Raw genomic sequence first — 27,929 nt, 5'->3', positions numbered from 1 at the left:
TCTTGGACATAAGTATGAGCAATTTTTTCCTGGACATATATCCTTGGGTAAGGGAAACAAAATAACAAACAACTGAGACTACATCAAACTAAAAAGCTGCACACGGCAAAGGACACCATCAGCAGAACAAAAAGGAAACCTAGAGTATGGGAGAATATATTTGTAAATGATTCATTCAATAATGGGTTAACATACAAAATATATAAAGAACTCCTTTGCCTCAACGCCAAAATAAATAAACATTCAAATTTAAAAAATGGGCGGACCTGAAAAGTCATTTCTCCAAAGGAGAAATTTGAATGGCCAACTAGCATATGTAAAGATGCTCCATGTCACTAATCATTAGGGAAATGGGAATCAGAACCACAATGAGATATCACCTTATACCAATTAAAATGGCCACTGTCCAGAAGAAAAGAAATGTGTTGGCTAAACTGTGGAGAAAAGGGAATCCTCCTACACTGTTGATGGGAATGTAAATTAGTGCAACTGCTGTGGAAAGGGGTGTGGAAGTTCCTCAAAAAGCTAAAAATAGAAATACCATACAACCAGTAACTCCACTTCTAGAAATTTACTCAACCAAAAAAACCCTTGATGCAAAAATATATATGCGTCCATGTTTATTGAATTATTTACAAGAGCCAAGATATGGAAGCAATCAAAAGCATACATCAATAGATGAGCAGATAAGGAAGATGTGGTACATATAAGCAATGGAATATTATTCAGCTGTAAAAAAGAAATCCTGGCACTTGTGACAACATGGATGGACCTAGAGGGTATTATGCTTAGTGAAATAAGCCAGGTGGAGAATGACAAATACTGTATGATTTAACTTATTAAGGGAATCTAAAAACAAAACAAAAAATGAGAATCATACAGCTCATAGACACTGAGAAGTGACTGGTGGTTACCATGGGGGAGGGTTTGAGGTAGGTGTGTGGGTGGGGAGGGTGAGGGCGACAAAGGAGCACGGAAATTATCAATCACAATATAAGTTGTTCACGGTCATTGTAGTACAGCGTGGAGAATATAGGCAATGTATCTGTAACATCTTCCTATGTTGACAGGCAGTAACTGCACTAGTTGGGGTGAGGAATGAATAATGTGGGTAACTACTGAACTACTGTGTTGTATACTTAAAACCAATATGATTGTATATCAACTATACTTCAATTAAAAAAAGGCAAATACCATATGATTTCACTTACAAGAGGAATCTAAACAAACCAAACAGAACATAAACAGGTACATACATATAGAGAAAAAGGTTGTTACCAGAGCCAGGAGAAGATGGAGGGTGGGTAATATAGGTAAAGGGTATTAAGAAGTATAAAATTCAGTTATGAATCATCAGGATGTAATGTACAGCACAAGGAATATAGTCAATAATATTGTAATAACTTTTTATGGTGGCAGGTGGTAACTAGAATTACCTGGGGGGTCATTTCTTAATATGAAAATGTTGAATCGCTATGATATACACCTGAAACTAATGATACTTCATATAAGTTAAACTTCAATTTTAGAAAATTAGTTTAGACCAAAAAACCCCTCACAATGTCCTGCAACTAAAAATCTTTACCCAGATTTTCTTGTATAGATAACACATGAACTGTGAAAACTATTTTTTAAAAAGAGGTCTATAAAAATTAGGTGTGCTTGTGAAACTGGACTTAGTATAAAACTTATTCAAGAAGAGACTATGAAATGTTAATACTCATTTAGATATTCAAGTATTGGTAAATTGTTATTTTCATAAAAATCAATCCCTGCAATTTCAAATTATGTCAGTTAACTTTCAAAAATAGCTAATAAAAGTGAAAATTGATAGTCATGCTTGTACTTTAGTCTGAAAGATTAGTTTTGTGAAATTAGATTCAAATACAGTTGATATCAAAACATTAAAGGTTAAAGTTCCCTTCTAATCAATAACCCTAATCCTAACCTTCTTTCTTAAAAGGCACTAATGGTTTTCTGTACATCAAGCAATATTTAGAGGCAGCATGATAAAAAATTACCTTGAGTTGGTTCATGTATTGTTATATTAGGGAACCATTATTACTGCTCAGACCACCACTACCACTTCCAACCAAAACTAGACAGATTGTATAAATCAACGGTTGTGGAAGGAATAAAATGACTTGTAGGTCGAGTGAAGCAATTTAACACAATTGCTTATGGCCACCTCATGAAAAGAAAGCACTGTCTCATTTGAAAATACTATACTAATTAAAAATTATATTGGCTATGCTGGCTGTATAGAAACTTACAGCATAAAAAAACTAGTTGCAGAATCAATTTCTCAGGAAAATCTTATTCTCTCCACAATGACTCTAAACATATTACTAATTATTAACTGTGAGTCCAATCCATTGTCAAATAATGCAAAACACACTGAATAAGAGGGATCATTAGTTGACCATGATGCCCTAAAATAGTACAAGTCACATTTGATTTGATACACTGCCACCTGGTTTTTAAATTTTTTATAAATAATTATATATTTACTTGATTCTAAGACATAACTGGTTGAAAGATGAATCCCAATTTCAGAAATGCAAAAATGTTTTCAAAAAGCATAAGGCTGATAAAATATGCTAATTTCATATTATACATTATATAGTAAATAGTACTATCACTAATTTTCTAGAATGCTTTTGATAAAATAGTTCAGCATCTAATAGACCATAGGAATCCATTATAACATTGTTTTCTATGAGCATAGGCTTCCCCTAACCCATAAATTCTGAGAAATATCTACAAAACACTACTAAGACATCCATATTACTATCATATATCATTAACTTTTAAGATTTATTTTACATACTATCAATGTCTTCCTAAGGCATAAAGTTCCAAGTAAAGCTAAAAGCCACCTTTGAACAACACCCTTAATCCTAATCTCCTGCCAGAGATGACACTAACAATAATTGGTATGTATTTTTCTAGTCCATTTTAAATCATTTTACATACACACATATTTCAATAATAAAAACATAGCTCAGTTCCTTGATTTCATTCCAATTTATAATCTCATCATACAATATTTCATCTGCATCTAATTTTCCCTCGTTGTTTTAGATAACTACCCATGTTACAAAATTCAATACAGATCTAGTCCTTTGCTTTTAACTGCTGTATATTATTTCATTATTTGAACATCACATTTTATCTATCCATTACTCCATTGTTATTTAAATCCTTTTCAGTTCAAGTAAATATATTTCTTATGCAATTTGTGAGTTTCTTTAGGATGCATATCCAGAAGTGAACTACAGGGTTCTTTTGTCTTATGAAAAATGCTTCCCTGCCTCAAAGTCATAGACATATCATGTATTTCTTCCAAGAACTTCGGAGATTGGCTTTTCACATTCCAGTGTTCTAATCATTTGGAATTCTGTTTCTTTATATGTTGTAAGGTTGTATATATGATTTTATTTTACCTAATATGAACAAATACTTCAACAACTTTTGTTCACTAGGCCATAATTTCCCTACCGATTCATGTCATATGTAATATACACCAAGTTCTCGTATACTCAGTTTTTTTCTCTAGGCATTCTGTTCTGTAAAATCTGTTTACTTACCTATTCATGCACTAATATCATACTAATGACCATAACTTTATAATATTTGTAATATTTGGTAGGTGTGCCCTCTCTGTTCTTTTTCAACATTGTTTCAGCAATTCACAGACTTCCACTTCACATGAATTTTAGAATCATCTTCTAAAGACACTGTGAAATTCCTGTTAGATATTTGGAACAATATTCGGTCTGTAGATTAATTCTTGGAGAACTGAAATTTTTATTGGATTTTTCCATCCATGAACATGGTATTTCTCGCCATTTAGTCAAGTCCTTTGCCCTTCAATAAAGCTTTACAATTTTTCCATAAAGATCTCATTTTTTTTTTAGTTTATACCGAGATATTTCAAAAGTGTGAGCTGAATTTAAGGGAAGACCTTTCCTCATTTAGTACACTTGGCGTTTCTCACCTGTATGGCCTCTCTTATGCACAGAAAGAGATGCTCTTTGAGAAAAGGATTTCCCACATTCATTACATTCAAAGGGTTTCTCACCAGTATGACTTCTCATATGTATAATAAGTAATGAGCATTGAGAGAAGGCTTTTCCACATTTATTACATTCATAGGGTTTCTCCCCTGTATGACTTCTCACATGAAGAGTAAGGGATGAGATTCGAGAGAAGGCTTTACCACATTCATTACACCTGAAAGGTTTCTCTCCAGTATGAATTTTTTCATGCTCAAGGAGATTTTGTCTCTGACTGAAAGCTTTTCCACATTGATTACAATGATAGGGTTTCTCTCCAGTGTGAATTTTCTCATGTTCAGTGAGATTTGACTTCTGACTAAAGGCTTTCCCACATACTGTACATGCATAGGGTTTCTCACCAGTATGAATTCTTTGGTGTCGAATGAGGTTTGACATCTGAATAAAAGCTTTCCCACATTCATTACATTCATAAGGTTTTTCTCCAGTATGAATTTTCTGATGTGTAATGAGATTCTCTTTCCGGCTGAAGGCTTTTCCACATTCATTACATTCATAGGGTTTCTCAGCTGTATGATTTCTCATATGTACAGTAAGGGATGAACTTTGAGAAAATGCTTTCCCACATTCACTACATACATAGGGTTTCTCACCAGTATGACTTCTCATATGTATAATAAATACTGAGCACTGAGAGAAGGCTTTCCCACATTTATTACATTTATAGGGTTTCTCCCCCGTGTGACTTCTCATGTGTAGAGTAACAGAAGACATCCGAGAAAATGCTCTACCACATTCATTACAAGCATAAGGTTTCTCCCCAGTATGAATTTTCTCATGCTCAATAAGATTTTGCTTCTGGCTGAAGGATTTTCCACATTCCTTACATTCATAGGGTTTTTCTCCAGTATGAATTCTCTCATGTTCAATGAGATTTGATTTCTGACTGAAGGCTTTCCAACAATCCTTACATGCATAAGGTTTCTCCCCTGTATGAATTCTCTGGTGTCTAATAAGGTTTGACATCTGAATGAAAGCTTTTCCACATTCATTACACTTATATGGTTTTTCCCCAGTATGAATTTTTTGATGGGTGATAAGATTTTCCTTCCTGCTGAAGGCTTTTCCACATTCCTTACAGTCATAGGGTTTTTCTCCAGCATGAATTCTTTCGTGTCTGATGAGGTCAAATTTATGACTGAAGTCTTGTCCACACTGATTACACTTAAAGGGAGTTATAACATGGGATGAACAATGGTAAAATAGTTTCCCATACTTACTACATTCATTTTTCTCTCTTACACAGCCCTTCTCATAACTAAGCAAGTTTAAATTGTGTTCCAAACCCTTATCAATTGAGTCACATTCATAGAAGCTCTGTCTTGAAGTAACAATGTCTGACATCAGAGGAAGTATTTTGTTAACTTTTTTACATTCAATAACATTTTCCTTAATCAGAGTTTTCTTGGAGATGGATGTGACTTTCCTCATAAGTGTTTCCTGTTTCTTCTTGATCTGTTCATCAACTTCCCAAACTTCTAAAATGGAGGACCAAAAATTATTACTTTTGAATTTTTCTGCCTCTACTATTAGTAACATTTCAGAAATTTGCTAATGTGGGGTTGGTCTTTTGTTTGCTCTAACTACTCAAAATGAAAAAAACATCCAAAGTGCAAGTGTCCCTAATTCCTAAGTCCTATAATTCTTGTTGAAAAATATTATGGATACAAAACTGACATCTATAGGCCCAAGTAGCTTTGACTTTGAATGTGTATTGATATGATATAGAAATCAGTAATAGAATGATTAAGAGGAAAAGCAAACATATAAATGACTGGAAAGGGTGTCAAATGGCAAGAGTATAAAATTAGCATTTGTGGTTAAACACAGGGATTGAATGTATATTTTTATTTCTCCTTCTCCCTAAAATTCCACTAAAATGACAGTAAAAGAATAAAGGGTCATATCCACAAGAACAAAGGAAATAGTGTATAAAAACAGTGAACAGGAGAATTCAACAAAATACTGGAAGACAAAAGGCATATAGGAAACTGTTAACTGAAAGCAGGGCTAATAAAGTACTATGAAAATGCAAATATAAAGCAACAAAGCAATTTTTCCACAAAACATTAAAAAAGCTAAAAAATATAGAGGATTCAGGTACTCAAAAGATAGGGATAAGATTGGGGCTGAAAAGAATACTAATTGAAAGTCTGAATAAGTAGTTGTATTCTCTGAGGCAGGTATTATGGATATGCTTAGGTAACATCTGCTCCAACCTCCTAATATGTTTTTCCATCCTGCAAAGAGTGAAAGAGTAAAAACTTTACTTCCTAGACATACTGGTATGTAGGATTTTGGGTGTTAGCTAGATTCACCATGTAACATTTTAATTCAGAAATTAATTAGAGGAAAGAAAGTGGGCATTTTGCTTTTGATACTAAAACAGAAGCAGCAGGTTTCTGGAACTCACATTTTCCTGGTTCAACCAGAAGCAATTTCTTGATCATAAGGGGAAAAGGAACTCACCTAGCAGCTCACTTCTGTGGTATGGCTTTGAGACTCATTCCTAAAAGCTTACCCTATAGTTGGTCCTTTAGTCCTCCCAAGGATTCTGTAGAACATTTAATACCTTCATATAAATACATTACTTCTTAAATTAGCAGCAGCTAGTGTATTTTTTTTCTCTGTAACTGAACTTCGACCAATACACCATCTCCCACTCCCCCAATCCACATGGGACATGGCCATGTATCTACCACCTGAGCCAAGAAAAGGCAGGCTTACTTTATGGAGAAAATGAACCATAGAGACTAGACTTAGCTACAAGATTTTTAGAATATCTTGTAAAATAAGGTAATGATTCTTATGGGTCCCTTATTTATACATTTTGAGAGTCTCATAAAAATTAAAAATATAGAGAAAACAAAGCAAACAGAAAAACTGGACAAGTAGGAACTCTAGGAATGACAAAATTTATGTAAGGATATGTAATAGTCATTTCTTAGCTCAGTAGTAATGATACATCAACAGTCAGAATAAAGTAAGCAGTGAAAACTGATTTAGGCAAAAGTTGTTATATATTTATATTCAGAGAAAAAAAGAAAGTAGTAGTAGTGGTGGTGGTGGTAAGAGTACTAAACTTCATATTTCATTAATATCAAGTTGATAAAAATTGGAAAATTACCAAACAGTGTCATAATCCAGAGAAGTCTAGCTTCCACACTTGTCATAATCCAGAGAAGTCTAGCTTCCACACTGTCCCTGAAACAGATTCCTTCTTTGTCCTACAGGTAAGCATTTTTATTAATTTTTGGATTATTCTTATATTCTTAAAAATAATGTACATATATGCACACATTGGCATCCCTCCCACCTTCCTTTACAAAAAAAGTAGCATACACTAAGTGTTATTCTGCACACTGACTTTTTCACTTATATCTCCTGAATGGAAGCATGACATCTCTGACTTGTTTTATAGTTTTGACATTGGAATCATGGAAATGTTTTATCTAATGAAAAAAGTAAAAATTAAATCAAAAAAGGAGGGGATAAAAGCCAAAACAACTCCTGTAAGAAGAATTACATCAAGCGACTTTAAACATAGTAGTTTGGCTATATCCTAAGGGAGAAAAAACACACACGCAGAAAAAAATCTTAAAACTACATTCAGTAGACTTTTTATTAGTAATATTGGTATGGCTGTTATTTGCAATGAATAGATATATAAGAAAACAAGTGAAATAGATACAGAGGAAAAATCTCATACTGAAAAACTAGGAATTATGTCAACATTTATATATTGGACAGAGAGACCTCCAACCCCTTTCTAATTGTTTAGCCTCATGAATGCTGGCATGTACCACCAGGTAGGAGATGTGAAGGTTATAAATAAAAGGCCCATAGAACTGGCCTTTGGGACTCCACAGAAAACTTGTAGATTCTAATTCAACCATTCTACATCTCCTACTCAAAATGCATCAAAAATTCTTCAGGGAGACAGAGGAGTTTTCCTCCCCCAACGGAAATTTGGTAATGTCTGGAAGGTCTGATGACATTTTTGGTTGTCAGACCTAAATAAATGTAATTTGAAGTAAATTTACTTTAAATTATATTTATTAATAATGTTTTTCACATATATTATTTATACACACTAAATACTATATTACTTATTTTGATGCTCAAATTATATAAATTTTTAATGTTTTAATGTGGCAAACTGGAGATTGCTAGGGCACCAATACTTTTTCTAAAGGTTTTTGAAGGGATTGAGCCAAGTACTTCTCTTTCCTGGCCTGTAAAAACCATATTTATGAAGTAATCAAAAAGTTGAAGAAAGATTTCTTCTTTATAGAAGAAGTTCAGCTAAAAAAAATTAGCAGAAGGAGCCTTTAATAGAATAACAGATCTAGGCAAGGACCACCAATGGCTGGTAAAACCTTTGTGTGGAAGTATTCTTAAATTATATTGATAAGTATCTTTAAAATACATGGATTCTAATTCATAATATATGAAATCTACTGATCAACATCAATATTTTCTAAAAGTGGAAGAAATTGACCGGGTAAGATACAATAAGATGTACACAGCACCATTATTAAGTATCATTGCGAAAGAATTGAACTTGAATATAATAAAGCCAGATTACAGGAGAAACAGGATAAGGAAGATGTTATACAACACCATGAGGAAGCAAACTACCAAATCTATGGAGACAGGTCCAACTTTCTGTCTTAATTGCAATTCATTCTCATATGTGCTTAAAGAACAAGGCTTGTAAGTATCCAATGAAAAAGAACAGAAGGCAAGCCAACTGAAGATCTGATTCACTGCAGTGTTCTAAGAGCAGGTTCTGTCACTTTATCCTATGTTCACCTATAAGCACTGAAACTGTCCTTACCAGCAAATTGTTGTGTTTTGCTTTTGTTCTCTCTTCATAAGTGACATACCATCACACAAAATGATAACATTCTTTACATTATTAGCTCTACACTGGTTTTCCATGTTTCCTGGAGTTCTATCAACTGTGGGAAATTCAAAATTCAATTCAGATAATTGGACATCTTCTAACCTTTATATTCAGTTATTTTTTAAGTCCCAGCTTATAACTGACCATTATAACATTTCTGGCAACATGCTCAAGGCAAAACTATAGTTTCACTGATAAAAAAAAGGGGAAAAAAATTAACAAAATTGCTAGTAAAATTTAAAAAATATAAAAGAGGGCAGGAATGCTGGTAAAATTCAGAACTCTGACTTCACACTAGATAACACAGCCTCCATTTCAGTAATCCCACAGTCTTCCTGACTCTAATCAGGCTGTTTCTAATTTTACCTCACAAACATGTTATGCTAATTTTACTCTCCAAACTTCCATGTTTTGTTTTTCTTTGTATGTTGTTCTTCTCATTTTTAGTAACTCTTAAGAATCTACAAATCTTACAGGGAAATGCCTTTAATGCCAAGCTCTCTTAAAAAAAAGAAAAAACTTCTTAATCTTGTCACTCCATCTATAGCCCTTTCTTTTCCTAAAACTTTTAAGGTATTTTCTGATTCACTCATTTACTGAATAAATGCTTCACATGCAATTTAAGATTTCAACAATATTTCATGTAGCTCTGCCCTGTCTTTACAGTCTAACAAGAATTCCTCTGCAGTTATTTTGAAGGTCTACAAGTAAATGTTTTAAAACAACAAAAGCAGTAAGAAAAATCTCCCCAAATATAGCTCTACATTAATCAATTCATAATCATTTACATGAACGATAAGACACAGACTTCCTAAGTATCAGGCATCAAAGTGTGAAAACACATATAAGACAATGTATTTTCAGACTCCAAATCATTCTGGTAGATATAAAGTAGAAAGCTATCTCAGAGATGAGGGAGATCTGTGATAGCGGGAAAGTGTTGAGGACCATTTATTTGGAAAGTGAGCCCAAAGTTACATAACTGCTAGAACCAGGACAGCTAAGAACACTCACAGTTAAAAACAAAGATGTGAAGACTTTCCTAATACTGGAAACATTAAAGATACATATTACAATGTTGTCATTTCTGGAGTTAAGTACTGATTTAAAGGCAGGAATGCACCTGTATTATGAAGGTTCATAAAGGAAGAAGGAGTTTCTATGTATGATTTAGAACTGTTTTGGGAAATGTCCAGTGAAGGCTGGAGAAATATCATGTAAGAGACATCTCATAAAGAAGAAATAAACAATAAACAGGAACTCAGGAGAAATCAGAATCTCTTAGAGAGAAGCAAATAAAACCACTTCCAAGGAGGGTAATTCATGGGATCAAATATAGCATAGAGGACTTCCTGTTTCCATATGGTCAAATTAAACATCTGTCTTCTCAACTCTCTGCAAACATGAAGAAACAAAAAAGAAAATACACCTTTAATGAACCTCAAAGGCAGTTAAACTTAAGTTCCAGAATGTAAGGAAAGACCAGAGGATAGTTTGGACCAGACAGGGAAGAAACCTAAATACAGTGGCTGTTGGTTCTTATCTCAGAAAGAAAGCACAGTGAACAGAGTTCTCCAAAACTGAAGGCATGCCCTATAGACAGAATGAGTCATCTTTTGCAACATTGGGATCCAGACATGTTGAGACTAGTGGCAGGAACATAATGGTCTTCAACTGGCCCTCTCAAAAGGCAGAGAAGGTAGAGGAAACAAGGAGCTACAAATAGTCATTATTCTTATGTAAGCAGTCTGTTGGCATAGGACTGTAGAAGAGATACTGAGTGCTAAAGGAAGCATGGAACTGATCATCTCTGTTTAGAGAGAAGTAAAGGGCAAACCAACTCTCAACACAGAACCTTCTAGGATAAAGGAAGCCAATATGAGTAACAAAGGCTTCCTATTAGCTCAGAATATTTTTCTGGACAATCTTTAACACTCTCCCATATATGGTGAGTTCAGCAAGAAATAACCTCATTCAAAGATGAGTAATGATAACTGTGAAAGGAACCAAGATCAGATTGATACAATGATGCTACAAGAACCAAAAAAACATGAATATACAATCGAAGGGAACTTGTACTGACTGATCAATAGGCCTCAAAAAGTTCTAAAACTTTAAAGAAAAGAAACCTATGGGCATCCAAGGCAAACAAATCAAGTTACCTAGAAGGAGAAACAACTGGGCTTCAGATTTTTCCAAGAAACATTTGAAGCTAGGATACAGGGGAGGATTATCTCAAATTTTCAAGGAACTATCTACAAAACCTCTCAGAAAGAAAGTATGGCTTAAAGAATTTTATACATAGCCAACTATGAACCAAATACAAAGGTTAAAGAAAATATATTTTCCTACGTGCAAAACTGCATGGGCTCTAGTTCCTACTAAATTTTAAGCTCCACGAGGGCAGGATTCTGTTTTGTACACTGTCACATGCCCATGCCCAGAGTAGTATTTTATTGTTTTGACTGTAAGTATGGGCCCATGCCCAGAGTAGTATTTTATTGTTTTGACTGTAAGTATGGTTTCCTTTCCTCTTTATCTTCTACTTGGTTGTTCAAGTATATATGAAATCTACTGATTTTTGTTAACTGATGTCCTACCAAATCACTGGATTCTGTTTATTTGTTGCACTTTTTCAGTTGATTATTTTGTGCTCCCCAAGGGATACAATCTTATCATCTTAAAATCAAGATGGTTTTATAGGTTTCTTTCTAATTCGCATAGCACTGACTTTTTTCTCTTTTATTTAGGTATAAACTTAATAAGGAAAGGACAAAAATATAAAGGGAAAATTTGGAAAGCATTTATAAAGGACATACAAGTAGGCAGATCTAAACAAAGACACCGCATGCTCTGGGATAGGAAAACCTCAACATTATAAAGATGTCAAATTTCTGAAAGTTAATTTATATATAAAATATCCCCAATAAAAATTCCAACAGGTTTTTTCTGGAATTAGAGTTCAAACTAAACTTCATATGGTAAAATAACGATCAAGAATAGCCAGGAAAACCCTGAAAAAGAAGTGTATGAAACTGGGAAAGAATGGGACTGCCTGCCTGTCAAGGATAAGACAGACACTCAATTTTCAATGTATCTTTTGGACTATTTATACTTTTTAACGAAGTGCACATGTTATATTTTCAAAAAACTGAAAAAATGGAAGGTGGAAGCAGTGAGGCACCAATTTCTAAGCCAGAAACTTTTAAAGCTGCGTGGTATTGCAAAGGTTGTCAAGTACAATTTAAAGTGTGAATACAAAACACGTTTGAGGCTTTTGAAATTGGAAAGAAATCAGAAAGAACTTAAGAGTGAAAAAATATGTTTTAAAAATTCTACACATCTATGAAATAATGCATAGGAAAATAAAACACAAAGGAAAGAGAGTTTCACACTCATAGAGAGGGACAATAACCCTGAAGGTAAGGCTGTAAATGAATTAGCAAGTGTTGGAATCCTGATATCAGATGTGGCTACTGGCCCTCTAAAATTTGAAAGAGGAAGATAGCTCCAGTATATGAAGAAGCATCTGGACACCTAACAATATTCCATCCATTCATACCATTTGTCATTCTAGAAGACTAGGGCTTTTAAGAAATCTTGTAAAATGTCAAATGTATCAATCCCCCTGAACAACCGTCATGTGGTTTTGTCATTCAGAGCTGCCTTTTCACTTATTCACCTGGACAATGCCTCCCAATCACTTCTTCCTTTATCACCCATGGCTCCTCTTCCTGCTCCAACTTGTAGATCACATCTGGCTTAGTGACTTGATAGCCTATTATGAGAAACAGAAAAAGACTTGGATGTTAATGCTGGATACAACTATCCTGATCTTGGACTGAGTCCTGGGGGCTTCAGGGTTTATGAAAGATAAGGACAGAGAACTTTCACAGTGAGACAAAGTAATTAGCCTTTACCTTGAAAATAAGTACATATAATCACATGAAGAAAGGAAAAGTTAGATTCATCTGGCATTTCAAACATGGGAAGGAATTCTGTGTAAAATTACAAAGTTTCCCTTACCCACTGTGACTAGGTTGCTATAGTTCTCCAGCATCACATCCCGGTACAAGTTCCTCTGAGATGGTTTCATTTGCTGCCATTCCTCCTGGGTAAAGTCCACAGCCACATCCTTAAATGTCACTGTTTCCTGTAAATCACAGTCCTAATTAATATGAAGTCACCAAAATTAGACACAGTGGTCAAAACATGCAAGAACTCATTTAGCTGGTATCCAGGGATCAGAGTTTATTAAAAACTGTTATTATTGTCATATTTACCTAATCTTGTATTATACTGTGGTGGTGGGGGGAATCATAATAGAAATATCATGTAAGATTATGTTAATCACTGGGTCAGTAAACTTATGAATTTGTCTTCTCTTATGCAGGAAAATGGAGATGGTGGTCATTGATATGTACTTGTTTGTGACAGAGATGTAAGTCAGACATGAGTCACAGGTAACTGGCTCAAAACCTGCTCAAGTGATCATGAGATCTAGTAGGAAAGGGAACATGGAAAAAGGGGGAGGTGGAAAAAATTAGGCAAAAGGCAAGAGAAGAGATATGAAAATTTGGGCAAAATTTGAAATATCTATAGGACTTTGAGATGAAGATGTCCACTATGCAGTTAGAGGTATAAAGAAAGTTGAAGGACATAGTGGTTGTAGAGAACATAATATGATGGGTAAAGGGCCAAGGACAGAATTAACAGTTAAGCACTAAAGCAGGACTCAGGTTTTTGTTTGCTCGTTTGTTTTCTTTATAATCAAAAGATTAGAATTAAAACCATGAGAGTGGTGTAACAGGAGGCAAGAAATGAATGAAAATTTCTCAGAAAGAATGTTACTTGATCACATATATCTAAACTCTTCCTTCCCATTTAAAAATTTAATTTCCAAATATGAAAATAAGGGAAGATCTTCATCTACAAAGGCTCTAAGAAAGAAAAACACCTATACATCACACATTTGGGAAAATGTACTTAAGAAATAGTACAGATAAGATAGACAAAATGGGAAATACAAATGGAAATCAACAAAAGCTGAACTGCAATTATGTTCCTGAGAAACTCTCTATGATACACTCACTACCACCATCAATATTATCATCACTGTCATCTATTGAGGACTTATTAATTGGCAGGCACTGTTATAATTTCTTTAGATATATTAACTTTTTAATCCCTCTAATTAGGCCACAAAGTAGCCTATTATCACCCATTTAAAAGGTAAGCAAACCGGGGTAAAGAGTAACCGTGCTGTGATCATAAAGTTACTATGCAGGAGAGCTGTGAATCCGCTGAAGCAGGGCGGCCCCAGAACCCACGTTCCTATCCACAGACTATACTTCTTCAAGCTGGCAGGAAGAGTCTCAGAGTCCCACAAATACTTCAGTTCATGAGACAACTGAACACGGAAATAGGCCTGCATTCACAACCTTTCTTGCTGGGTTGAAAGCATGTGAAATCATCAATGATGGGAAGCTAAGGGAGAAACATCATGACAAAAAAATTAAAAAGCAGTGATGATGGTCTATCACCCTGACTTGGAGAAGCAGAGAGAAGTCTGATGAAGCAGTGGGAAAGAAGACTGAAGACCAAACCAGATGCAGAGAACTGGCCTCTGGTGCAATGATTTCACTAATCAATGTATGAACAAAAACAGACTATTTTTTGCAGTTACTATCCAATATTGTCATTAATCAAATTTGTCAAATGAATGTACAAAATCTAATAGTCAAGATTTTACATGAAGAGTGAGGGAATAATCATTAAAATAACTTTGCAGCAAATTATCTACTATGTAAAACTTGATAAATATAAAAACAAATTGATTTTACACTTAAAAAAAATCTTAATACATACACACACACACACACACACACATGTCCATATCCAGAAAAAGATACCGTGACCATTATAATAAATAAGATGAACACTTGCCCAGCTTAAATTAAGAAAGCAGGTAAATTTACTTATTTCTTGAAAAATAATAAAATACAATGATCCATACTTGGGATATAAAAAGCACATGCAATACAAGATAGAATGGTTAAAATTTAAAAAGTTATGAGAGGCATTCTATTTCTAAGATAGGAGCATGAGGTGCTCCATGGATCTATAAAACAAACATAACTGAAGGAATTTTTTTGGTTTTTATTTTTAAATTTTAAGTTTCTAGAAATTGTTCTAAGGGCATACAGCAATGGAGAAACTTTTTTTCAAGAAAATCTACTAAAACTTGGTAAACACTGCAATAGTCTATAGTATTTAATCAAATCTGCTACCTCTCAGCTTGACAGAAGTTCCATTTTGGGTAGGCTGACTAAGAAGATAGGGCTTTTCCTTTCTTAACTACCAGTCAAGGGATATGGCATCTCACTGGGAGGGGCAGATGTTCAGCATTCTCATTCCATTCAACTCAACTGAAGAGGCTAAGTTCCCAGTGAGCGTGGCCAAGTAGTCAGGGGCTCTTTTCGTCTAGTGGAAGCTCTACCCAAGTTGTGGCAGGCCAAGAATATTGGAACACCAATTGCCTTTATCCCAATTCACTTTAAGGGCAGAGGTTCTACACCAAAACAGGCACATCAAGAGGAACACAGGCTACTATCTCACCAAGAGCCCAGAGTAGAGCTCAAAAATTGTCCAGGGGGAAATGCAGTACATAAGTGCAAAGAACTCAAAAGCTCTCCCAAAAGGAAATGGATTTATTTGAAACAGAATGCACAAAGTTCAAACTTTTAAGGCATACTTGGAAACAGGAGGTTTTGGTGGTAAATAATTAAGCAGAGGTGGGGAGCTCCTTTTAAATAAGAACAAGATAAAGCAAAGGCCAATCTGCAGAGAGAATGAGTGATAAAGACAACTAAAAAGAAAGAAGTCAGAAGAAACCTCAAAGACTGGCCTCAAAAAATACCTGTGCCTGAAAATTAACTGGATCGTATGATGGAGCAATTTATGCCCCAGTCATGGTCAAAAACAACAGAGCAATCAATTGGCAGTTAATAGATGTGACATCAAACAAGGCAAAAAACCCCTAAAATAGAGATCCAGGACATGGACAATCATAGAGTCCCGTTAAAACCACTGCTATCATAGAATGACTTTATACATGCCCAGGGCCATGCTCTCTGAGACATGACACTGAAAGTATCACACTACAGGGGAAACAGACTTCACTAAAATAATCTAGTTAAGTCATTAAACAAACGAGTAAGCAACAGTAAAAACAAGTCTTAGAAGAGGGGGAAGAGAGTCAGTGTCCAGGGATCTTACAATATATAACCTCAATGTCCAGTTTTTAACAAAAACATTACAACAGGCAAAGAAACAGGAAAGGGAAATCCATACACTGGGAAAAAAGTAGACAACAGAAACTGCCTATGAGAGAGCTCATTTGTCAGTTTTAATACACTAAGACTTCAAAGCAGCCCATTTATAGATACAGAATTAAAGGAAACCATGATTAAAGAAAGGAAGGTATAATGACAATGTCTCAATAAAGACAATAATCAATTTCTCTGTAAATCAATAAAGAAATAAAAGTTATAAAAGAGGGCCAATCAAAAATTATGAAATTGAAAAAATTAACCAAAGTAAAAAAATTCACTGGATAGACTCAACAGTAGATCTGAATTAGGAAACTGGAAAAAGGGCTGACAGAAACTGCATAAATGACTAAATGGAAAAAAGAATGGGGAAAAATAAACAGAACCTCAGAGAAATGTGGGGCATCGAGTGCACCTAACATGCATACATGCTAGAGTATTAGAAAGCGAAGAGAAAGAGAAAGGTGTAGGAAAAACATCTGAAGAAATAATGACTGAACGCTTCCCAAATTTGAGGAAAAACATAAATCTCTGAATCTAAGAAACTAAATGAGCTCCAAATAAAATAAACACAACAGGCCCACACCCAGACATATATAAAAATGCTGAAAGCCAGATACAAAAGGGAAAATCTTGAAAACAAAGCTGTATTGGAGTAAGGCAAACAATACTAGATGGTAACTCCGATCCATATGAACAAATGACAAAAACCAGAAATGGTAAATAGGAATAAAAATACAACATTATAAATATAGACTTGCTCTCCTCTCTCTTCTCAAGTTCTTTAATAGATGTAATAACATTCAGTGCAGTAACAACTATAGTAATGCATAATATCTATAATAGTAGCACAAAATGGAGGAGGGACTAGAGCTCCATCAGAGTATCATTTCTATATATCTTACTGGAACTTAGCATAAATCTGAAGAAGATTCTGAGAAGCTAAAATGTATACAATAAGCCTCAGAGCAACCACAAGGAAAATACAGTGAAAAATCATTAAAGAAGTTACAATTTTACACTAGCATTAAAATATCTTTTCCACTAATTCTAGTAAATGAGTATAAATCTCTCATTCCTGACCAAAACTATAAAACAAGTAACAGAAGACCTAGAAGTAAATATGGGTTAGTTTTTGACTGTATAAAATGATAAATCAGTACTTTATAATAAAGACTCTATTTTCCTAAGATGTTGACTCTAAATTTCACATAAGTAGCAGAACCTTAAAAAACATAAATTCACAGATTTTCACTAAGTTTTATTCTTCCTCCTGTCAGACAGAACCAAGAACCCTCTGTCCCTGGCAAGAAGCCTAATGCTTCCAGAGTTTTTGATGGTATAACAGCACTTTCCTCACCTTCATTTTTAAGATACTATCAAGGACAAACCTTTTTAAAATATAACAAAGTTTACATAAGGGTATAAAGATGTTCTGTGCTGACTGGCAATTTTTGTAAAAGTTTTTTTTTCTTAAACACAAATATTACATATTCCTTTAAAAACCTGGAACATGATACAGAACATTTTTCATACTTTTTCTTGGATATTTTACACATTTTTTTTTCAAAGGTATTCTAATACTCAGCTTGAACAGACTTGCTTTATTCTAAGAAAAATATTTAGAATCTTTATTGAGATTCAGATAAATATGAAGATTAATTCAAAAAGAATTTATATTGATTTAATAATGAAGGACCTTACCCAAAAAAGTGTATATTAAAAATGTATTTAAATCCTTTTTTAGGTCTCAGGACTATTATAAAGTTTGTTTTTTTTTCCCCCTTCCATATAATCAGATACTTTTCTTTCTTTGGGTCTTTTTTCCCTACTCTTAACATCTTTCTTCCATTTTATTTTAGAGTTGCTTGTGGTTTATATATAGGATGCTATTGATTTTTGTATATTAATTCTGTGTGCATACTGGGCTGAGTTCTCATTTCTTTTCAGCTGCCCATACACATAATTGTATCATCTAGATATCATAACTTTGTATGCACCTTCCCAATTTTTCTTCTTATTTTTTTCTCTTTTCTATATGCCTACACACATAGAATTAAAGTAAATAAATGTGGTAGCATGGGCAATCTGGTCATGTTTTGACTTTAGTGGCAATGTCTCATTTTCCCCAATAAGCATGGTGTTGGCTTTTAGTTTATTGTAAGGAATAATTTTTTTAAAATATGTTAAGGAAGTGTCCTTTTGCTCCTTTTAATAAGTCCTTTTAAAATCTCAAATTCTGGTTTTAAAAAAATTTAGCAGCTGAATGAAGCTGGTTATTATTTTTTTAAATATGGTGAATTATATTCATGAGTTCCCTTAAATTGAAACATCTTTGTGATAGATAGAAAAACCATTTTACTCAATTCTTCTCTAATTAGCCTATAAATTCTTTGCAAGTTTAATTAAAATCCCAGCAGAAATTTTTTCCCTAGAACTAGATAAACTCATCCTAAAATTCAAATCCAAGCATAGAGGACCCAAAGCAACTAAGAAATTTTTGAAAAAATAAGAATAACGTGTGTGGTGGAAAGTAGGGAAATCCTTGCTCCAGCAAATAGGATTATTATGAAGTTATAGTAAATAAAACAATGTAAAAACACACACACACGGACAGATATAGATAAACCTAATAGAACTTAGAAACAATTAAGGCATGTATATATGATAAAGACGGCATAGAAAAGACCTATTTAGTATGACAATTGGTCTTCCACATGCAAAAATAATTCTTATTGAATTATCAGCAGATTGCTTTTTCTAAAAGCCATTACAAAATAAAATGCCTGTTGGATTAAAGACTAAATATAAAAAATGAAGCTTTGAAGAGACTACCTCTGTAACCTAATATTAGGAAAAATATCTTAGAAATGACCAAAACTGGCAACTCATAAAAGAAAAAACTCTTAAATACTGATACTGTATATTAATTTTGACTGAATTCTTATTGTATGCACATATTTATCATGCTACATATGTGCTATCCAAACTTCCAGTGTCTATCCAAACTTCAAGTGTCTATATAAAAAAGATACATGATAACATAAGTGACAGATTAGGAGAAGATAATCTGTATAAATCTTAATGCGGAAGCAGGCATTCTTAAATTCCCTTATTTTAAGTAAAAAAAGGATTAACAAAAGACAAATAAAACGGTCAGTTGGCAAAATTTGTCAATTTTGCCTCATGTGTTGGCTTCAATCTGTACAGTACCATGGAGTACTGTAGATGGTCCTAGAGTCATCTGCATGGTTTTGAATCCTGGCTTTCTTATATATACTTGATGCATGAAGTTATATAAGCTTCTTAACCTCTGTGCTTCACTTCCCTTCTCCATAAAAATTAAAATAATAGTATCTACCTTACAAGCTGCTGATAATGGTTACATGAAATAAGCAAGACCCCTGGCACAAAGTACTCAATAAACTATCATACTTGTTGTAGAGAATTTTTCTAGCTGCTGTGTAATCTATTCATATAGAAATAAAAGCTGCCATGGAATTTATTTAATCTATATTCTAGAATGACTTTGGGACTGCATGCCAAGTAATACAGGCAGTCCACTTCTATTTGATAGTCCAAACTGAAACATCTGGCTCTCGTATCTGAAAGGAACTGTTACGAGTTTTTTGACAGCTAAAGAGTGACCTGTTATCACAGCTCCTTAACTTCCAGCTTTTTACTCTGTAAAGAAAATGCATGTGTGAATTAAGAATAAAGAAAATGCATAGTTATTCAAAATCTTCTCATAAAAAGATAGCCATTACCCACCAATTCATACACCTAAAAAAAAGTAACTGCAAATCTGAATGGTCTGTTTCCTTGTGACATTATTTTTCAATACTTATTGGCCACTTGCATTTCTTCCAAATGCTTTTTCATGTTCTTCACCCAATTTTCTATTTTCTTAATTATTGGTTTTGAAGAATTGTTAGTATATTTCTGCTATATGTATTACAAAAACTGTTCCCAGTTTTGCCTTATTACAGCATTTATGTAGTTTCACTGACGAGAAGGATTAATTTCATAAGCCCCAATCAGGCATCTTCTCTTTTACCTTATCATATTGAAGTTTCACATATTAAACTAAAAAGGCAGGTCAATGAATACACATACAAAGACCTTTTCAGGTAGGAAAGATTTATATAGCCAACTATTACTAAAATACCATTTGTGGAGCACTTACTATGTGCACTTAACCCTTTCAACATTCCTGTGGGGTAAGTACTATTATTATCCCCATTTACAAATGACATAACTGGGGCCAAAGAGATTAAGAAACTTGCCTATAATCACTTAGTAAGTTACTGAGCCAAGATTTGAACCCAAGTCTGTATGGGTCCAGAGAACCACTCTGCCAAAAGGACAAATAACTGAATGAGCTACATGATCATATGGCCAAAAGAAATGTGTGTGTGTTTCAGGATGGGAAACATGAGCTGAAGAAAAAGTGACAGTGAAGTGGCAAATATTTAAAATAGATTGTGAGGGATTCCAGAGTTGGAAACAAAAATGAATCAAGAGCAGTCATTTTATAAGAAGATGAAAAATACTGTATCTTCTGAGAACATTAAAAAAAGATAAGAGAGCTATGAATACCAGCACTAAAAGATTTTGCTATAGAGTATTAGTATACATTTCAGCTCAACTTGTAAAGTTCTCAACTGAAAAAAATACATATGTAGGATCACTTGAAAGACATGCTCCATTTACTCTTCCAGATAATTTTAGTTTTTGATCTTTGACCAAGGCAGACATTAAAAACTGAGTTTAAAATAAGAATTATGAAATGATTTTGAAATTTCTTTTTGGCCTAGGTGTCAATGAGTAATTTTTCTTTCCTTTACTATAAGCATTTTCCTCATACACAGTGCAAATTATGGAATGAACTTTGTGTCCCAATTTGCTTTTGCTTCTCCAGATCATATTCAAATTTGAACTCAATTTAATAATTCCATGTGGACATGTTTCTATAGAGCCATATCCCAAATTTTACCTGGTTCTGATCGTCTCTATTTTTCCTCACTTAAATTTTCATCAATTCAGTTTTTCTAATGTACTGGTAGGTTAAGGTAGCCACTGCAACTATATTGCAAAATAATGCAGGAAACAAAAAATGCTTAAAACGTACAAGAGACCTGGTCATATCCTCCTCTTCTTCAAAAACAGCAGAGTCCTGAGAACGCCAAGCTGAGGGAAGAGAAATATATCAGATTTACTTCAGAGCTCCACAAAGGGGAATATAGAAGTCTTCAGTACTACACAGCTATAAGATCTTGGGTAGTGATCCTCAGAGAACTGAGACATTTTAACTGCCACCAGGCTACAGAGACCCGGAAAGGTACATGGATGACTAATTCAGTTATGTAGGATTTGATGTAAATTTCTGGAGGACTAAATATGGGTGCCCAATGAATCTATTGATAATATAGTATTTCCCTAGGATCATGCTATTTTATTCTTAATAGGCAATTTATCTGAAGTACATACTAATAAATACTACAAAGATCTAAGGTTAAATCACTTAGGAAGCACTGTAAAGAATTTGAAAAAAACTTTAGTCAAAGGTTATAGGCATTGGGGAACATTCATATGATTGAATAAAATGAATAAAATGCATTTATGATTCTAATGACATTTTAAAATAAATTATTTTTTTTCACTCTAAAAAAATTCAGGGCCTTCAGATTAAAAATGGAAGACTGAATACTTATATTTATTTCTGCTCTCCCCCAAACCCAACCAAAATGAAAGTAAAGGAGCAAAAAAAGTTGAATCTCAGAAGGACAAATATTATAGAAGTCTTCAACAGATAAGAGATGTCAACAGAGTTCTGGATGCTAAAGAGCAGACAGATGACTGGTATCCAACTTAACCAGAGAAAACTGAGTTTAACATAGGGTGTGGAGCCATGGCAGACCATTAAAAGGCTCAGGAATGGAGGCACTAGGCATTTCTGTAGGCAGGAGTTTGGGGTGAGGTTGAAAAAAAAGAGGACTGAACGTAAGGTGGTGTTGATGCAAGGAAGAGAAAATAGAATTAAGTGAAAGTTGTCATATTGAAAGACAAGGTGTGTCCCCTGCCCCCGCAAGGCCCCAATTTCCATCCTTTGTTTGCCTCTCAGAAGCAGGAGTTCTGCCTTATACATAAACAGCAACAAGCACTTTTGGCTTGTTGACAAACCCATAAGAAAACAAATACAGATCCTGACATTTGATCAACCTTCAATCTCTGATAAAACACCATATTAGAAAGAAGAGCAAGGAGAAGAGTGGGTGGGGGTGGGGGTACAGTGAGAGCAACAAGTTAGGTAGAAAACAGAGATAAATCATCTCTATTGTCAAAGATCAGTAGGAACACCTAAAACTGAGAAATCAAGCTTAGCAATATGAGGATGTTATAAGAGAAGTGGAGCTGAATACCAGAATATACAGAAAAAAAATGTTCAAAGTGGTCAGGAGAGGGAACAAAGGATGGTCAAGGATGGAATAGGAAACTTTTGTTTATGGTTATGCATTTACATTTTTTGTTTCTTTGTTTTTAAACCTAAATGTAGTTAAGAAAAATAGAAATTACATTTAAAACATTTATTTTTAAAAACTCAAACAATAGTTAAGTGAATAATATAAAAAACAAATGCCTATCTACTCTGCACAGCCAGTAATACCCATGTAAACTTACTTGGTAGGAGTATTGTATTTCCTAACACTTTTTACTCTTTCTCTCCCCTCTCTCCCCTAAATGTACAGCCTCTCTCCCCTAAATTCTGTCCATCTCGGAGTCATCTCACCTCTCCTTTCCAACATCTGGGTCAAATGCTCCACTGTCACACAGCTACTGATGATCTCTGAAGGATGAGATGTCATTCATGCCTCGACTCTGGTCAGAAGGGTTAAGAGAGGCTACAGGTCCGGCAATTCCAGGGTCTACTCCTCAGGACTTTCAAGCCTCTGGGGGAGGTCTCAGGTCAGGAAGTCTCCTTCCATGACACATGGAATATGCCTGCTCTTCAAGCATCTCAATACAGATCTGTCTTACTTTTGTGGAGCTGGGCTGTGTGGGCTTATGATATAAATCCAATTTACTTGATGTCTTCTCACTGGAGTCAAGATGGCCTCCAACAATTATTGCCTTCTGGTATTCATGCTTTTTGTATACCCCTCTCACAGTGAATAGAGTTGACCTGCATAATCAGTAGGACATTGCATAAATGACAGTGTGGGATTTCCAAGGTTAGGACATAAAAATAATGGAGCATCTGTCTTGCACATTTTTGAATCATGCACTTTGAGGGAAGTCAGCATCATTCCATGAAGACACTCAACCAGCTGTAAGGAGAGGCTCCTGCCAGTAGCTAACACCAACATGCCAGCCATCTTGGAAAAAAATCCTCCAGCCCATATAGCCTTCTAATAACTGCAGCCCTGCTGATATCTTAACTGCACTTCATGAGATATCAGAGCCAGAATACCCAGCTAAGTCACTCCCCACATAAACTATGAGAAAATGTTTACTGTTGCTTAAACCACTAAGTTTTGAGGTAATTTGTTACACAATAACAGATAACTAATACACTCCTTAAAAATTAGCTTCCTTGCTGGCAATTCACATTCCCTGGAGTCACTGATCAGAGATGCTGTATATGGACACAGCCAGAGTCTGAAGGAAAACTCAGACTCAGTAACCCAGGTTGAACCACATTCTCAATAGAGACACCAAGAGTCTAGAAACAAAGTGACTACAATATTGATGTTCACATAATATTTGCTCTTCAAATATCTTATGTGAGCATAAAGGTGTAGGCCTAATGCAGTGGAAGATACAAAGTTTAGTCAGATAACACTCAGATTTGCAGCAAAATTAGATTTGGATTAGAAGAGCTGAACCTATTCCATTTTCTAGCTATCTTAGCAATTGAGGTAAAAGAGCTGCAATTTAGAATTCCCATATTCTTCATTTAAAATGAGTTACACTCATGTTACAATGATATTGAGTGAATAAATAATATGAATATGAAGTTAAAAAATATGAATTTAACATCTGCTTTGCACCTTTACTAAATTAAGGGTAAAAAAATAATACATAAGAGAGTAGACTAATCCCTGCCCTGTATATGAGAATAATAAAACAAAACATTCAATTATAATAATATAATATTTTGAGAAGTGCTATGCATGGGATTTACTCCTAATATCCCACACACAGTTCCTCCCCCTGCCATGGCAATTAACACTAACACACTATATAATTTATGTATCATACATACTGCCTGCCCATCCCCAAATACAAACTCCATAAAACAGGGATTAATTTTTATGTGTTTTTGCCACTGACAGCAAGTACTCAAAAATACGTTGATAAAGTGGTGCAGCCACTATGTAAAACAGTATGGTTGTCAAAAAATTTAAAAATAGAACTACCATATAATCCAGAAATTCCACTTCTGGGTATATACCCAAAAGTACTAATAGCAGGGACTGGAACATGTATTTTTACACCTGTTTATAGCAGCATTATTTGCAACAGTCAAAAAATGAAAGCAACTCAAGTGTCCATTGACAGATGAATGGATAAACAAAATATGATATATACATACAATGGAATATTATTCAGCCTTAAAAAGGAAGGAAATTCTGACACAAGCTTTAACCTGGTTGTAACTTGAGGACATTATACTAAATAAATGAGTCACAAAAAGGACAAACACCGTATGATCCAGCTTATATGGAGTATACAGAGTAGTCAAATCCATAGGGACAGAAAGTAGAATGGTGGTTACCTGGGGCTGGGGGATAAAAGGAATGGGGAGTTATTGTTTAAAGGGTACAGAGTTTCTGTTTTGCAAGTGGAAAGAGTTCTATGAATGGACGATGGTGAAGTAGCATAGCAATATGAATGCAATGCCACTGAACTGTACACTTGAGAAGAGTTAAGATGGTAAAATTTTGGGTTTTTCTTTTTAGCTTTATTGAGATGTAATTGATATTGCACACATTTAATGGCTACCAAGAGCATAATCAAACATATCTATCACCACCAAACATTTTACTGTGTTCTTTTGTGTTTTATGGATTTTTTTGGTAAGAATATTTAATGTGTCCTATTCTCTTAACATATCTTAAGGTGCATACTACTATATTGTCAATATAGGTACTATGTTGTACTAGCACTTACTCATCTTGCATAACATAAACTTTGTACTGATTATACAACAGTTCCCAATTTCCCACTTACCCCAGCCCCTGGCAACTACCATTCTAGTCTCTGCTTCTTTGAGTCTATTTTAGATATCTCATATGGATGAATCATGTAGTATTTGTCCTATAACTGGCTTATTTCACAAAGCAAAATGTCCTCAAGATTCAGCCATGTTATCACAAATGGCAGGATTTCCTTCTTTCTTGAGGCTGAAAAATGTTTCATTTTATATATATATACCACATTTTCTTTATCCATTTATCTACTGAAGGATAGATGTTTCCCTATCATGGCTACTGTTAAATAATGTTGCAAGGAACATGGGGGTGCAAATATTAAGAGTAAATTTTATGTTATGTGTTATCTGTATTTTACCCAGTTAAAAAAAAAGAGAGAGAGAACAAAGGAACTACTACTCCTGATTTGGGGCATTTAAAATTAGAAGAAAGAAATGTATCAGAAAATAACAAAATAGAAACTAGTGGGTAGTTTGGAGTTCAATATTTTAAATTCTTATTTAAATCTGGGTTAAGCATGCATGTTAAAAATTCAAGGATAAGAACAGAAATCAAAGCAGTGGAGACAGAAAAAGGGATAAAGTAAAAGTAAACTTGCACAATAATAAAAAACCTGTACATAATAGAAAATAAATTTATATCAGCAACCACAATAAATGTAAATGAGCTAAACTCACCTATTAAAATAACAGTCAGACAGCATAAAAGGGAAAAAGCCCAGCAGTATGCTCCTTACAAGAGACAGCCTAAAGCATAAAGGCAATGGGTGGGTAAGTTGGAGTTCAAGTATTCTACTCTTATTTAAATCTGGGTTTTGCTAAGTATTCATGTTAAAAATTCAAGGATAAGAATAGAAACCAAAGCAGTGGAGAGAGAAGAAGGGATAGAGAGAAGAAGGGATAAAGTAAACCTGCACAATAAAAATACCCTGCACATAATAAATAGAAAATAAAACAATTTTTTATCAGCAATGACAATAAATGTAAATGAACTAACTCACCCATTAAAATAGCAGTCAAACAGAAGAAAAGGGATAAGAGCCCAGTAGTATGGTCTTTACAAGAGACAGGCCTCAAGTACAAAGACAGAAAAGGAAATTTTTGGAAATGAAATGGTTGGAAAATGAAATCCCTGGAAAATATTCATAACAACAAAACCTGAAAAGCAATATTATCAGACAAAAAGAGAACCTGGACTAAGAGGCATTTCAGGATAAAAAGGCATGCTTTGTTTCTTAATGTGGTAGATTGGAATCCTGGTTCCAATTCTTCACCACCTCTCCAACAGAATTATACATTTACTGTCTTTGCCATTAACTGTCTTGCCCTCCAACTGTGGGTGTAAATGATGCTAAACTAAGCCATTAGCTTACTTTGGCTAATGTAATCATGCATTATGGGGCAGGGTTTTAAGGGTGTTTGTATGATCTGTCTTGTGCTCTGGTGACCCACAAGGATAACGTGTCCTGGTAACCACCGTACTTTAAGCAGCAGAAGGAACATAGACAGAGTAGATTTGGATCCATCTTGCAGCCCAGCCACTTAGCCAAGCCTAGCCTAAGTAAGCTGAACACAGAGAACTTGCAAACCTCTCGCTGTACGTGAGAATAAACGCTTGCTACATTGCCACTGAGTTTAGTGGTGGTTTGTTAGGCAGCGTTAAGATCAAGCCATAAGATGCTAAGATGATTTGTCTGGAAAAGATCACCAAAGAAAACTGTCAAGCAACAGAACAGAGCCAAAAACTTCCGGGTTAAAAAAGCAGCAAAGAAGACTGAGATGGAGAGGCCAATGGGAAGGGAGGTCCACTTGAAATTAAATAGATACATTTTTCAGTTACCGTAACTTACAAACACTACACAGAAATCAACTCAAGTAAAACCAGAACCACTATACATGTCAAACACCTCACCACAGACCTTTCGTGACAGACACACCACACGTCATCATATTCATACACAATCACAAATATCATCCATGACACAAACACATGCATCACAATCACATACACAGGACCATCATCATCATCGCACACACTAACTCCCACCACAGTTTCTTGTTCCAACAATTCCAATCATTCTTCAGGAATGTACTCCCAGCCCCAGGACCGCACTGCCACTACTCCCGACGCACGCTGGGCCTCCTTAGAGACTCCGCCCCATCAGCCGTGCGCACTGCCGCTGCCAAAACGGCTCAGGCCCCTCCCCACGCACAGACGGGAGGACGCGGTAGCGTCACCTACCGGAAAAGCCCGAATACGCATCCAGCTTCTGGGCCTGATGAAGGTGACCCACAATAAGGCTCGGGCCAGACGCCGTTAATGCCAAGCCAGCACTCCGCTGCCGCCTTCGAGTACAACACCTCCCAGAAGGCCCCGCGGCCCAACCCTACTTCCG

At 34.9% G+C, this 27,929-nt stretch overlaps 1 protein-coding gene across 13 annotated transcripts; it reads right to left on the bottom strand.

The window, feature by feature from the left end:
- Positions 1 to 324: 324 nt before the first annotated feature.
- On the bottom strand, positions 325 to 27,911 carry ZNF568 (zinc finger protein 568). 13 transcript variants are annotated; one of them, XM_036885726.2, is made up of 8 exons: positions 27,581 to 27,700; positions 26,535 to 26,605; positions 26,212 to 26,280; positions 23,110 to 23,502; positions 21,451 to 21,509; positions 13,015 to 13,141; positions 12,671 to 12,766; positions 332 to 5,557 (listed from the first exon to the last, which is right to left on the bottom strand). In XM_036885726.2, the coding sequence occupies exons 4-8, from the start codon at positions 23,183 to 23,185 to the stop codon at positions 3,978 to 3,980; spliced, it is 1,938 nt and encodes a 645-aa protein (XP_036741621.2). In that variant the 5' UTR covers positions 23,186 to 23,502; positions 26,212 to 26,280; positions 26,535 to 26,605; positions 27,581 to 27,700; the 3' UTR covers positions 332 to 3,977. The 13 variants fall into 13 exon arrangements, with proteins under 13 accessions (XP_036741632.1, XP_036741629.1, XP_036741628.2 ...); XM_036885730.2 differs by having other exon boundaries at positions 27,584 to 27,677; XM_036885728.2 differs by lacking the exons at positions 26,212 to 26,280; positions 27,581 to 27,700 and adding an exon at positions 27,776 to 27,879.
- Between the last annotated feature and the right edge of the window lie 18 nt (positions 27,912 to 27,929).

The sequence above is a fragment of the Manis pentadactyla genome, chromosome 15 (genome assembly GCF_030020395.1).
Source record: "Manis pentadactyla isolate mManPen7 chromosome 15, mManPen7.hap1, whole genome shotgun sequence".
NCBI lineage: Eukaryota > Metazoa > Chordata > Mammalia > Pholidota > Manidae > Manis > Manis pentadactyla.
The sequence above is the reverse complement of the archived record's forward strand: the minus strand, read 5'-3'. Positions and strand labels throughout refer to the sequence as shown.